Genomic DNA, 14,641 nt, shown 5'->3' with positions numbered 1-14,641 from the left:
AATGTGGACAGACTAACGTTCATCAAAATGAACAAGTCATGGATCCACAAGGAATTTACTACCCCTGTGTCATCCTGGGGAGAGTAAATGCTTGTGGATTTGGAATGTGCTTGATGCAAATCTAGCTGTGAAGTGTACAACTGGGGCACAAGTGCTGCCACTGATGGGGTGTCTGTGTGGCCCAATTTTTGGAAAAAAGGGAGACTCCGCTTGGAGTAACCTTGCGGTGTTTTACATGATTTTAGAAGGGCGTGCCATGCCTATATCTGTGTCTCCTCCTCTTTTTCCTTGTCCAGCTCTTTTGTTTTCGCATGAGTATATGTCCTTGTCACTTTCCCATGTGTGTGTGTTGTGTTGTGAGTTGTTTGTCACCTTTTGGACACCTTTGAGGGTGTTTTCTAGGTGTTTTTATGTGTTTGTGATTGCCTCCCATTGGTTCCTATGCGATTCGAGTGGTTCGCCGAACCGAACTCGAATGAGCCCTCCGGTCGGCGAACCGAACTCGAGCCGAACCGCGACCGGTTCGCTCATCTCTAGCTGTGACGTCGCTGTGATGCTGAACGAACCGCCCCCTTAGAAAGGAGGCGGTTCGCCGGTCACAGCGACGTCGCAGGGAAGGTAAGTCTGTGTGACGGGTCCGGGCGATGTTGTGCGACACGGGCAGCGATTGGCCCGTGTCGCACAACCGATGGGGGCGGGTACGCACACTGGCGATATCGGTACCGATATCGCAGTGTGTAAAGCGGTCTTTAGTCATGGCCGAATGTGTTGGCACCTTTGAAATTGTTTCAGAAAATTAAGTATTTCTCCTAGAAAATTATTGTAATTACACGTTTTGTCATACACATGTTTATTTCCTTTGTGTCTATTAGAGCACAAAAAAAATAAAAAAAAGAGGAAAAAAAAATGAAAATTGTTCACTCAAAACTGCAAAAAAATGGGGGAAAAACAAAATTGTTCGCATCTCTTCAAAATTGTGGTTAAAGAACTTTTTTCAAGCATGTGATGCTTATTCAAACTCACCTGTGGCAAATAACAGGTGTGGGCAATATGAAAATCACACCTAAAACCAGATAAAAAGGGGAGTTGGGGGGGTTTTCATGCGGTTTTTTGCGCTGAGCATGCTCAGTAGCGTGCCGCAACCGTCAAAAACCGGACGGGCCGCATGTAAAAACTTATGCAAAGGATGCGGTTTTTTCGCCGCATCCGTTGCATAGGTTTTAGAGCCGGACTGTGCCGCACTGCTAAAACCGGATGTGTGAAAGCAGCACAGAAAAAAAAAAAAAAAGGCAGCCATACCTCCCAGCCATCCTTATCCTGGTCAGTAGGATGTATCAGGCACCCATGATAAAAGGTGGGGGAAAGAGGTGCAAAATACTGATGCACAACCACAGTGAACAGTGATAAGTGTGGACATTTTTTCTGTGATTTTTTTGGGGGGGGATTTAATGTCTTTTTAATTTAAGTGTGAACAAACCCAAAAATATTCACCTGGAAACAGCAAATCAATAAGAAATAGGTCACCAAAAAGGTATAACGAAAACAAAGGTGTAAAAGCATATGAAGCAGGGAATGGATCTTGGGATTAGCGGTTACATACTGGGGGTAAGAGACCACCTACCACGTGGATAGATCTGCAGAGGTTCAATAAGAGGGCTGCTCCCCTGCTGCTCCAGGACCATGTTACAGTACTGCAAGGAAAACACAAGAATAGTATCATTACTAGCACTCCTCCAAACACAAGGTGTATGTCAGTACGGAAGCCATGGATGAAAACTAGAGCATCTGAAGCACAGAGCAACCATGATATAGAGACAGAGGCCCTGATTCCAGCGATGTGTCACTTACTGAGCTGCGTGCTGTCATTTTAATAAAATCAATATTTCCTCTGCTGCAGATCTGGCGGATATACAGAGCTTATGAATATGCTGGACTACCTGGCAGTCCGCCAAGTAGTCCACTAATGATGATCTACTGCTAATAAAACCGTGATTTTATCAAAACTACATTAAGCAGCCCAGTAAGTGACACATCACTGGAATCAGGATCTCTGCCCCTACATTATGCTAGTCTCAGATTAGGTGACAAAAACCTGGTGACAGATTCCCTTTAACTTGCATGTTAAGTAGATAAATTACTGAGAAAAGTTTGGAGAATAGTCAGGAAGCATCAGATGAAGCCAAGGCCAGCACACCTCACTTCACTACACAGGTGCCAGATGTGGCCGGACTCTTTGGCAATCTACAGTGAGTGTTGTATGTTCACTACGGTTATACCTAACCCTACAACAAACACTGCTCGGCAGAGGCATGCTTACAGGGCCAGATCCCAGCAGCATAACAAGATGCTGGCAATGTAGAGGCTAAAATATTAGTGACAGGTTTCTTTTAAATGGAGTCTATCAGTAGGTTTTTGCTATCCCATCTGAGAGCATAATAGTGTAGGGGCAGAGACCCTGAATCCAGTGATGTGTCACTTGCTGAGCTGTTTGATGTAGTGTTGATTAAATCACCATTCTCTACCAGTTCCCTGAATGCTGAGCTCTGTAGAACTCCGCCCACACCACTGATTGGCAACTTTGTGTACACTGTGCATAGGCATAAAGCTCCCAATCAGTGGAGGGGTGTGAGAATACAATCCGTTTTGCTCTTATAAAAACAATCTTGTATTATAACTGAATGATGTCATAGGGCTCAGCTAACACTGATAGGCAGGGACATTTCACATTTCTACACACAGTCCAGCAGCTCTTATTGTTGCATGGTTCTGAGAAGTTATTTCTTTGTTTGAGATACTATATAATCTGGTAACATGATGTAATAAAGCAAAAACTTTCAGTACCCCACTGTACTGTGTGCTATATTGATTTCCTAAGCCCTTGTAAAACAAATCTTACTAATTTGGAGTTCCAGTGGCATTGAAGGAGTGTATTTCACTGATAGGGGTGAAAAAATATAGAGCTCATAAATCTGGAGGACTACAGGGCAAAAGGTCTACCAGTCCTGATGATAAAACTGTCATTTTAATCAAAACTAACCAGCCCAGTAAGTGACACATCGCTAGAATCACAGTTTGTGTCTCTAAAATATACTGCTGTCAGATAAGGGTGCAAGGGTCATTACTCAATGTCCAAAAATTACAGACAGTGCATCTCTAATGCAGGAAAAGAAGATTTCATATATTTATTAGTCTGATTTTTCGCTATATAGAGTATTCGTTCAACGCCAGTAGAATTTTATGCAAAAGAGAAAGAAATTACAGCAGCAATATTTCTATTATACCTTATAAAAGCGCTAGTAGAGCCATTCATCCTGAGTTTTATAAGACAAATTGCCACTGTATGTTCAGTTAATGGATTGAGAAGGGTAAATGCAAAAGTTAATTTCTATATTAGCACGCAGCTAACTAGAATATGATTTAATATCTTCCATAAATTTCCCAAAGAGTTTTCATTTCAGACTTCACCTCCACTATATTACTCGCCCCACCACTCGTTCCTCACATTCTCAGTATTTATACTTGAAGCTAAATATACGACTGACCTACATTTCTGCAATGAAGCTCGGGGCAGGATATTCATCAAAAGTGGGTTGATAACAAGGAGCGATCAGTGAATCAATTCAGATTGAGGAAAATTTTCTATTAAACAGATCTTCAGATACAAGTGCATCTCAATAAATTAGAATACCATCAAGAAATTAATTTATTTCAGTAATTCAATACAAAACGTGATCTATTTTTGAATGGCCTTTTCTTAACAATCCTATCAAGGCTGCGATTATCCCAGTTGCTTGTTATTATATTGTTATTGTGCACCTTTTTCTACCACACTTTTTCCTTCCACTCAACTTCACATTAAAGGGAACCTGTCATCAGAAATGTAGCTATAAAGCTAAAAGTTTCCCCCTCTGCAGCTCCTGGGCTGCATTCTAGGAAGCTTCCTATAGTTTTTGTGGCACCTTTTATCCCAAAATAAACACTTTGTAAACTGGTACCTTTTCTTATGCAAATTTCTTAAATTTTCCATGGGGGCGGGCTGCCTGTGGTCCGTTGCTGTTCCTCCTGCAGATTTACGCCGCCCCCGAACGCTGATTTTGAAAGCTCAGGATACCGCCCCTGGGTGCCCGTGGTCCCGCGGATGCGCTGTTCCACTGTAGTGGTGACGTGCACTGTGTGCACGTGTGACCGCAGTGACGCTTTGCGCGGGCATGAGGTTATGGGCGGCGCTGTTAGTGTCATCAGTAAGTGCCGCCCATAACCTCGTGACCGCAATTTCCCCTATTACTCCAGCGTTATGCGCAAGCGCTCGCTGGCCTGATGCCCGGACGTCCCCTCCTTCCCATCCTGCTCAGCAGCAGGAAATAGATGGGAGGAGCGGACGGAGCAGGAGAGCTTAGGTTACGGGGAGACGCGGCACCATAACCTCGTGCCCGCGCAAAGCGTCACAGCGGTCACACGTGCACACAGTGCACGGCACCGCTACAGTGGAACAGCGCATGCGCGGGACCACGGGCACCCAGGGGCGGTGTCCTGAGCTTTCAAAATCAGCGTTCGGGGGCGGCGTAAATCTGCTGGAGGACAGCAACGGACCACAGGCAGCCCGCCCCCATGGAAAATTTAAGAAATTTGCATAAGAAAAGGTACCAGTTTACAAAGTGTTTATTTTGGGATAAAAGGTGCCACAAAAACTATAGGAAGCTTCCTAGAATGCAGCCCAGGAGCTGCAGAGGGGGGAACTTTTAGCTTTATAGCTAAATTTCTGATGACAGGTTCCCTTTAATATGCTTGGATACAGCCCTCTCTGAACAGCTGGCTTCTTCAGCAATGACCTTTTGTGGCTTACCCTCCTTGTGGAGTGTGGCAATAACTGCCTTCTGGACATCTGTCAAGTTAGCAGTGTCCCCCATGATTGTGTAGCCTACTGAACTAGACTAAGGGACCACATTAAACGCTTAGGAAGCCTTTGCAGGTGTTTTGTGGTAATTATTCAAATTTTCTGAAATAATGACTTTTGGGTTTTCATTGGCTGTAAGGCGAGGTTCACATTTCCACATTGCGTTGCTTGATGCTTGTGACTGATGCGTTGTATAACAGATGACAAGAATAGAATTCATTGTCGGACTCCGTTGTAAAAGAGAGAGCGATCAGCTGATCGTTCACAATAGCCGGCCGGCTTTTGAGAGCGAACACATGATCTCCCGGCGGCGGGCTAATGAGAGCGATCAGCCGATCGCTCACAGCAGCCGGCCGCCGGGTGATCAGCCGATCGCTCACAGCAGCCGGCCGCCGGGTGATCAGCCGATCGCTCACAGCAGCCGGCCGCCGGGTGATCAGCCGATCGCTCACAGCAGCCGGCCGCCGGGTGATCAGCCGATCGCTCACAGCAGCCGGCCGCCGGGTGATCAGCCGATCGCTCACAGCAGCCGGCCGCCGGGTGATCAGCCGATCGCTCACAGCAGCCGGCCGCCGGGTGATCAGACGATCGCTTACAGCAGCCGGCCGCCGGGTGATCAGCCGATCGCTCACAGCAGCCGGCCGCCGGGTGATCAGCCGATCGCTCACAGCAGCTGGCCGCCGGGTGATCAGCCGATCGCTCACAGCACCCGGACACCGGGTGATCAGCTGATCGTTCGGCCGCCGAAAATGCGTGCGGGGGGTTGGAGTGCGGGGTGGGTGGAGCTGAGCGGGGCCATGGTGCTGAGGACGTCAGGTGAGTGAGTGAGTGAGTGTGTGTGTGTACATGCCGAGAGCGGGAGGGGCAGAGCCGAGCGGGGAAGTGTCGGGCTCCCTGCACACGTAGCCAGGGTAAATATCAGGTAACTAAGCAAAGCGCATTGCTTAGCAAGCCGATGTGTATCCTGGTTACGTGTGCAGGGAGCCAGAGAGAGCATGCGCAGCCAAATCCTACAGATTGCGCTGCTCAAAAAACATTACAGGCTGCGTTCCTGCCGCCCGGCGGTCAGTCGTTCTACGACTGATCAGTCGGGTGGAGGATGCAACGCAGAATCATCAGTCACAATCCGCCGCTCATACAAGTCTATGGGAACAACGGAATCCGCCAAACGGATTCTGTTTACCAGAGCCACGGATTGTGACTGATACAAATTGACGTGAACCTAGCCTAAGCCATAATCATCAACATCAACAGAAATAAACACTTGAAATAGATCACTCTGTGTGTAATGACTTTATATAATATTTGCGTTTCCCTTTTTGTATTGAATTGCTGAACTAAATTAACTTTTTGATGTTATTCTAATTTATTGAGATGCACTTGTAAATTCAGAAATATGGATCCAGCAAAAAGATTGAGAATTGCCAACAAGGCAAATTTTCCACCATTCGCTTGTGTCTGTGCACAAACCAACAATGAGTAAGCATCATCCTAATTAAACTTTTAAAGTGACCGGTCAGCAAAACAACCTTCCAGACGCCATCTCATACCATCCCGATTTTCTGTATATATTAGTTATTTGGTTCCAGAGCAATAATATCATAGGACAGTCCAGCATTGGTGCAGGTAGACTCCTCGTTGTTTATTACAATCCTCTAAAATCATTGGAAACACAGGGAAGGTAATTCACTCATGGGTATCAGGTAGTAACGAGCGAATACTAAATATTCAGGTTCGGGATACTCATAGCAAATAACTAGTACTGATCCAGTATTTGTCACGAATAACAAACCTAATACAAGTCAATGGGGAACCCAAGTATTTTTCTTGAAGATTTCCCAGAAAAATTCTCGTGTTCCCCATGGATTTATATTAGGTTCATTATCCGTGATGAATACCGGAATAAGTACTAGGTATTCGGTACGAATAATCCAAACCAGAATATTTAGTATTCACTCATCACTAGTTTCAGGTTGTAATTCACCGTTTAAATGGCTGTTTAACCCCAAACAACCCCTTCTTAAACACTAAAGTGTCCAATGAAAAATTAAAAAAAATGTGTATTCATCTCTGGGACCTTCAGCAATCTTTTTATATTGAGCTGGCACTTCACTGGTGAGATATTAGCAATCAAAGCATTGGGCAGGCATCTGATAAGAAAAATAATAGTAAGAAAAAAAAGTTAGCTTAAGTCCCAGTGGGTGTAAACAGAGTTTTCACTGGAGGGGAGTACTTCTTCCCACTGTATGACACTGCCCAATCATAAGCAGGCAACAACACAAGGGAGAAAGAACACGCCCCACCATAGCTTAACCCCTTCAGCCCCGGGGCACTTTCCGTTTTTGCGTTTTTGTTTTTTGCTCCCCTTCTTCCGAGAGCCGTAACTTTTTTATTTTTCCGTCAATCTTGCGATATGAGGGCTTGTTTTTTGCGGGACAAGTTGTACTTTTAAATGAAACCATAAGTTTTACCATATGGTGTACTGGAAAGCAGCAAAAAAATTCCAAGTGTGGAAAAATTGCAAAAAAAGTGTGATGGCACAATAGTTTTTGGGATGTTTTATTCACGGTGTTCACTATATGGTAAAACTGATGTGTGGGTATGATACCTGAGGTCGGTGCGAGTTTGTAGACACCAAACATGTATAGGTTTACTTGTATCTAAGGGGTTAAAAAAAATTCACAAGTTTGTCCAATAAAAGTGGCGCACGTTTTGCGCCATTTTCCGAAACACGTAGCGTTCTTATTTTTTGGGATCTATGGCTCAGTGACGGCTTATTTTTTGCGTCTCGAGCTGATGTTTCTAATGGTAGCATTTTTGCGCAGATGCTACGTTTTGATCGCCTGTTATTACATTTTGCGTAAAACTTGCGGCGACCAAAAAACGTAATTTTGGCGTTTGGAATTTTTTTGCCACTACGCCGTTTACCAATCAGATTAATTGATTTTATATTTTGATAGATCGGGCATTTCTGAACGCGGCGATACCAAATATGTGTATATTTATTTATTTTTTAACCCTTTAATTTTCAATGGGGGGAAAGGGGGGTGATTTGAACTTAGGTTTTTTGGTTTTTTTTTAATTTTTTAAAACTTTTTTTTTACTTTTTTTATTTTATTTTACTAGTCCCCCTAGGGGGCTATAGCGATCAGCAATCCGATTGCTGATCGCTATCTGCTGATTACAGCTATACCGCTGTAAACAGCAGAAATAGTCACTTTCTTTCTTCCTCTGCTCCGTGCCGAGGAAGAATGAAAGTGAAACTTCGTAGCACCAGGCGTCATCACATGACCCTGTGCTACGATGGCAACCACCGAACGTCACGTGATCACTCACGTGACGTCCGGAGGGGGCGGCGGTAAGTAAAAAAGATGGCCGCGCGCATATAGATCTCGCTGCCAGACTTTGGCAGCGAGATCTAAGGGGTTAATGTTCCGGGTGGAATGCGATTCCACTCGGAACATGTAGGCACACATGTCAGCTGTTGAAAACAGCTGATATGTGTGCCGATCCACGCCGCCTGCCCGCGGCAGGGGGCGGGGCTTACCGGGACACAATCCATGATGGATATATCCGTCCATGGTCGTGAAGGGGTTAAAGGGAACTTGTCAGATGCAATATGCACCCAGAACCACGAGTAGTTCTAGGTGCATATTGCTAATCCCTGCCTAACTGTCCCTGTATCTAGGGGCCTACTAGCCAAGGGAAGTAATGCCCTTGCGACTAGTTGCTGTGCTGATTAGCATATTATAAAGGATCTTTAGAAATACTTTTTCTAAAGATCTCTTTATCTATGCTACTAGATACAGGGAAAATTAGGCAGGGATTAGCATTATGCACCCAGAACTGCTCGTGGTTCTGGATGCATATTGCACCTGACAGGTTTCCTTTAATGCAGACACTTATGTCTGCTAGGCTCAAGCAATCTGTACTTGCTCCGCAAGGAGATAAGGGCTGTCATTATATCACACACAGAAGCTGTCTGTTCTGGACTACTCCTGTGTAAAATGTAATGACACCCTGCTCTGCTCTTATTGCAGAGCGATTACAAGTTACTTGAACACAGCAAACAGAAATGTGATTATGGACATCCCCGGACAAGGAATGTGGGGAAAGGAGAGTACAGCGGAGGGGACTGTGCTATGAGAGTAGGAAAGCTGATAGAAGGATTTAAAAGGTAACACAGCTAAACTCAGCTATGCTGCCCCTCCCCCTACAGGCACCTATTCTGAAAGGAGTTCGTCATCTGTGGTTTCTAATCATGCAGGAGGTTAGACCAGGAGATCAGGGCTGTCTGTCATACATCTCACACACTGACAAACCTGCTCTAAGTTATGGTATGTTCTTCTTTTTCCTGAGTATTACAGCTTTCGTATGACTGGTCAGCATCCTACAGGGAAAATAAGTACATGCCCCCAGTGAAGACTATCTTATAACACCCGCTTGAACTTTAAAAAAAAAAAAAAAAAAAAAAAAAGAAGTGAACTCATTCGGTGCCATATAGTTTCATGTGTAATATCTCCAAAATGGAGGGCAAAATGAAAAAACAAAAACACTTTTTATTCTGCTCTGCACCCACTATTACAATGTGTGTCCTGTTGAACATGAAAAATTTAATGAAAGGTAATCTTTAAAGAGTACATGTTTACAATACTATGGAGTAGGTGAAATACGTTTTGAAAACTAACTAAATAATATATTGCTAAAGGTGCTATTGACATGAATTTCTCACCACATGTTGGTAAGAACCTATCCGATACACACAGGCAAGGAAATCAAACCATAGAGGTCCATAAATCAAGTTATGTGCAATAATGAGAAATGAAACAGGGAAAAGTTTTGAACGCATAAAGAAAGAGGCGCAAGAAGCCATGAAAAGTCATTAGCTGGTTAAACTGATGGCCTATAAAACGGTGTATTATTACCAACGTGCTCCACAAGAAACATCTCATGATGGGTAAAACCAGTGAGCTTTCGCATGACCTTCACAATCTTACTGTTGCAAAACATATTGATGGCATTGGTTACAGAAGGATTTCTAAACAACTGAAGGTTCCAGGGAGCACTGTTGGCACCATTATCCAGAACTTGGAAAAACATAATTTCACCATACACAAGCCAGGATCAGGTGCTCCTTGTAAAATTTCAGACAAAAGAGTGAAAAGAATTATCAGAAGAGTTGTCCAAGAGCCAAGGACCACCTGTGGAGAGCTACAGAAAGACCTGGAGTCAGCAGCTACAATTGTTTCAAAGAAAACAATAAGTAATGCACTCACACTCCATGGCCTGTATGCACGCTCACCAAGCAAAACTCCATTGCTGAACAAAAAGCATGTTCAAGGAGGTTTAAAGTTTACTCAACAACATTTAGACAAGTTTGTGAAATACTGAGAGAATTGAACTCTTTGGATGCCATAATACATACCATGTTTGGAGGCCAAAAGACACTGCATATCTACCCAAAAACACTGTACCAACAGTGAAGCGTGCAAGTGGGAACATCAAGCTGTGGGGCTGATTTTCAGAATATGGCACTGGTGAGCATCATATAATTGAAGGAAGAATGACTAGACAAATGTGCTGAGACATTCTTGATAAAAATCTGCTGCCATCTACCAGGATTATGAAGATGAAAGGAGGGTGGATATTTCAGCAAGAAAATGATCTCAAACAGACAGCCAAGGAGACTCAATTGATTTCTGAGAAAGAACTATAATGGCGCAGCCAATCACCTGACCTGAATCCAAGAGAAAATTTATGAAAGGAACTAAAGCTCAGAGCTCATAGAAGGAGCTCACAGAACCTTCAGGATTTGAAGAGTGTTTGTGTGGAAGAATGGGCCAAATCACACCTGAGCAATGCAGGCGACTAGTTTCTCTATACAAAAGGCATCTTGAAGCGGTCATCACTAACAAAGGCTTTTGTACGAAAAATTGAAGAAATTTCAGGAAGTGTTGAATACTTTTTCCCTGTGTCATTTCTCGTTTTTACACTTCACTAAATTTATGAACATCTGTGGTTTGATTTCTTTCCCTGTGTGAATTGGATGGGTTGTTACTGACATCTGGTGAGAAATTCATGGCAAAAGCACCTTTAGAAATATATTTAGAGTAATTAGAAAATGGTATGATGTGTTCAATGCTTATTTCACCCGCTGTATATTTTCCATGGCTACTTATCCTACAGATTGGTAAGGGTAGGTCCTCAGATTCCCACTGATCACTTAAAAAGTACTGTGAATCGCACTGCTCAGCATGTACAAGCACTGAGATCCTACAAGAGCGGCACACAGCGATATAACAATGGAAGGTATGAGCGCTCATACATTACATTTACTAATAAAGGAAATCAGCATTTTTAAAAAGGACCAACCAGCAGTACTTTCATATATAAACTAAAGCCAGTGCTATTCGGGCGCTATCATGCTGATTCTATACATACCTTTAGACAGGGGGAGGTAGGACAGGCAGGCAGGCAAGGGTGGGAATAGCTAGCAAACCTGACCCACCTATTAGATATTCCGTTGCACCTAACATTAAGTAACCATGCATTTCACAAACTTTACTTGCCTGTATTTCAGAAAGTATACAGTTAGGTCCAGAAATATTTGGACAGTGACAGCAGTTTTGTTATTTTAGCTGTTTACAAAAACATGTTCAGAAATACAATTATATATATATAATATGGGCTGAAAGTGCACACTCCCAGCTGCAATATGAGAGTTTTCACATCCAAATCGGAGAAAGGGTTTAGGAATCATAGCTCTGTAATGCATAGCCTCCTCTTTTTAAAGGGACCAAAAGTAATTGGACAAGGGACTCTAAGGGCTGCAATTAACTCTGAAGGCGTCTCCCTCGTTAACCTGTAATCAATGAAGTAGTTAAAAGGTCTGGGGTTGATTACAGGTGTGTGGTTTTGCATTTGGAAGCTGTTGCTGTGACCAGACAACATGCGGTCTAAGGAACTCTCAATTGAGGTGAAGCAGAACATCCTGAGGCTGAAAAAAAAGAAAAAATCCATCAGAGAGATAGCAGACATGCTTGGAGTAGGAAAATCAACAGTCGCGTACATTCTGAGAAAAAAGGAATTGACTGGTGAGCTTGGGAACTCAAAAAGGCCTGGGCGTCCACGGATGACAACAGTGGTGGATGATCGCCGCATACTTTCTTTGGTGAAGAAGAACCCATTCACAACATCAACTGAAGTCCAGAACACTCTCAGTGAAGTAGGTGTATCTGTCTCTAAGTCAACAGTAAAGAGAAGACTCCATGAAAGTAAATACAAAGGGTTCACATCTAGATGCAAACCATTCATCAATTCCAAAAATAGACAGGCCAGAGTTAAATTTGCTGAAAACCACCTCATGAAGCCAGCTCAGTTCTGGAAAAGTATTCTATGGACAGATGAGACCAAGATCAACCTGTACCAGAATGATGGGAAGAAAAAAGTTTGGAGAAGAAAGGGAACGGCACATGATCCAAGGCACACCACATCCTCTGTAAAACATGGTGGAGGCAACGTGATGGCATGGGCATGCATGGCTTTCAATGGCGCTGGGTCACTTGTGTTTATTGATGACATAACAGCAGACAAGAGTAGCCGGATGAATTCTGAAGTGTACCGGGATATACTTTCAGCCCAGATTCAGCCAAATGCCGCAAAGTTGATCGGACGGCGCTTCATAGTACAGATGGACAATGACCCCAAGCATACAGCCAAAGCTACCCAGTAGTTCATGAGTGCAAAAAAGTGGAACATTCTGCAATGGCCAAGTCAATCACCAGATCTTAACCCAATTGAGCATGCATTTCACTTGCTCAAATCCAGACTGAAGACGGAAAGACCCACAAACAAGCAAGACCTGAAGGCTGCGGCTGTAAAGGCCTGGCAAAGCATTAAGAAGGAGGAAACCCAGCGTTTGGTGATGTCCATGGGTTCCAGACTTAAGGCAGTGATTGCCTCCAAAGGATTCGCAACAAAATATTGAAAATAAAAATATTTTGTTTGGGTTTGGTTTATTTGTCCAATTACTTTTGACCTCCTAAAATGTGGAGCGTTTGTAAAGAAATGTGTAGAAATTGTAGGAATTGTATCAGATATTTTTGTTCAAACCTTCAAATTAAACGTTACAATCTGCACTTGAATTCTGTTGTAGAGGTTTCATTTCAAATCCAATGTGGTGGCATGCAGAGCCCAACTCGCAAAAATTGTGTCACTGTCCAAATATTTCTGGACCTAACTGTACATCCGATCTCACAACTAAATGTATGTATGTATAGAATCAGCATGATAGTGCCAGTATAGCACTGGCTTTAGTTTATATAGGAAAATCCTGGTGATTGGTCCTTTCTAAGTGACATTTCTGAAAATCAGTCGTGGTCTCAGTATCTGGACCCCCCCCCGATCTGTAGGACAGTAACAAAAGGGAAAAGAAATTAAAAAAAAAAAAAATACCGTGGTTCTTGCAGACTGCAGGCACACAGACCCCTCCATGATAGTTTCCAGTGCACGGAGCGGCCACTGCAGGATGTCATAATGGCTTTACTGCAGTTGAATGCTTTACGGCGCCACAAAGCATTCAACTGCTGTAAAGCACAGACAGTAGCAGCGGTCCTGTGTATTGGACACGATCATAAAAGAGTGCTTCTTGTGGACCATAGGCACATAGACCCCTCCATGATCGTGTCCGATGCACGGGGCTGCCGCTGCTGTCAGCGCTTTACTGCAGTTGAATGCTTTCTGATGCCGTAAAGTATTCAACTGCAGTAAAGCCATGACGACATCCTGCAGTGGACACCGTGCACCGGATTCTATAACGGAGGGGACTGTGAGCCTGTTGTGGAGACACGGGGGTCAGTGGGTGGTCTCGTCCGCTGGCCCGGCCGCCTTTAGAAAGACAGCATGGCCCAGGGCTCATCCCAACTGATGATTTATCGATATGTGCAAGGCGCCCACATGTATAACAGTGCCATAGATTGGGCAAGTCACAGGCCCTGTTTGTAGACCTTTGTTTTGGTGCAGCTTCTGCTGGGTAGCGGGACCATCCTTCTCAAGCGGCTGGTGTTAGCAGTACGGCAGCTGGAACCCCATAAACAAATTCCAGAACACAAGCCATCTCTTCTCTTGAGGATTTAGGCCCCAATACGGCCAACAACTCTGTGGCTCGGGCTACTTGGGACCAAGTTGATTCCCGATTGTCACTAGATCCATGATGTGGCACATAGTTTAAATCCTCTGGGTCAATATCGGCGGGATCCTCATCGTCCTCTGCATCATTCTGGGCATCCCAACGGACTAATTTCCGGATCAAGTCCGACCGAGTGTCAGCGTTCCTGTATTCAACCTTTTGCATCTGGCACAGATCCTGTAGCATCCATTTACTGCTGCGGTCGGAACTCCTCTCCAGTCCTTGTCCCATGGCTGAGCTGGTGGGGTTGGACATGGCAGTGCCCGAAACCTGAATGCCTCCCCTATGGCCTGCTAGGTATGCTTATGTGCCTCCCTGGTTGTTGAGCCCTGGACGGTGTCCGCGAACACCAGTCCTCTGCAGCTCCCCTGGATAAACCAGGCTGAGTAGTATCCCACTGCTGCCACCAATTGTGGAGACACGGGGGTCAGTGGGTGCTCTCGTCCGCTGGCCTGGCCGCCTTTAGAAAGACAACATGGCCCTGGGTTCATCCCAACTGAACGCCCGACCTCCTTAACCGTGGGCGGAACACTACTCAGACAACACAGGACGAGGGAATC

The 14,641-nt window shown here is 44.4% G+C and overlaps 1 protein-coding gene across 1 annotated transcript in view; it reads right to left on the bottom strand.

Annotated features, from left to right (window-relative positions):
• Positions 1 to 14,641, bottom strand: part of MAP2K5 (mitogen-activated protein kinase kinase 5) — a 217,208-nt gene that overhangs the window by 187,967 nt on the left and 14,600 nt on the right. Inside the window, exon 4 of the mRNA XM_075346067.1 lies at positions 1,622 to 1,691. Within this exon, the coding sequence (XP_075202182.1) occupies positions 1,622 to 1,691 (70 nt within the window). The remainder of the gene's footprint in view (positions 1 to 1,621; positions 1,692 to 14,641) is intronic.

Source organism: Anomaloglossus baeobatrachus, chromosome 4 (assembly GCF_048569485.1).
Source record: "Anomaloglossus baeobatrachus isolate aAnoBae1 chromosome 4, aAnoBae1.hap1, whole genome shotgun sequence".
Taxonomy (NCBI): Eukaryota; Metazoa; Chordata; class Amphibia; order Anura; family Aromobatidae; genus Anomaloglossus; species Anomaloglossus baeobatrachus.
The sequence above is the reverse complement of the archived record's forward strand: the minus strand, read 5'-3'. Positions and strand labels throughout refer to the sequence as shown.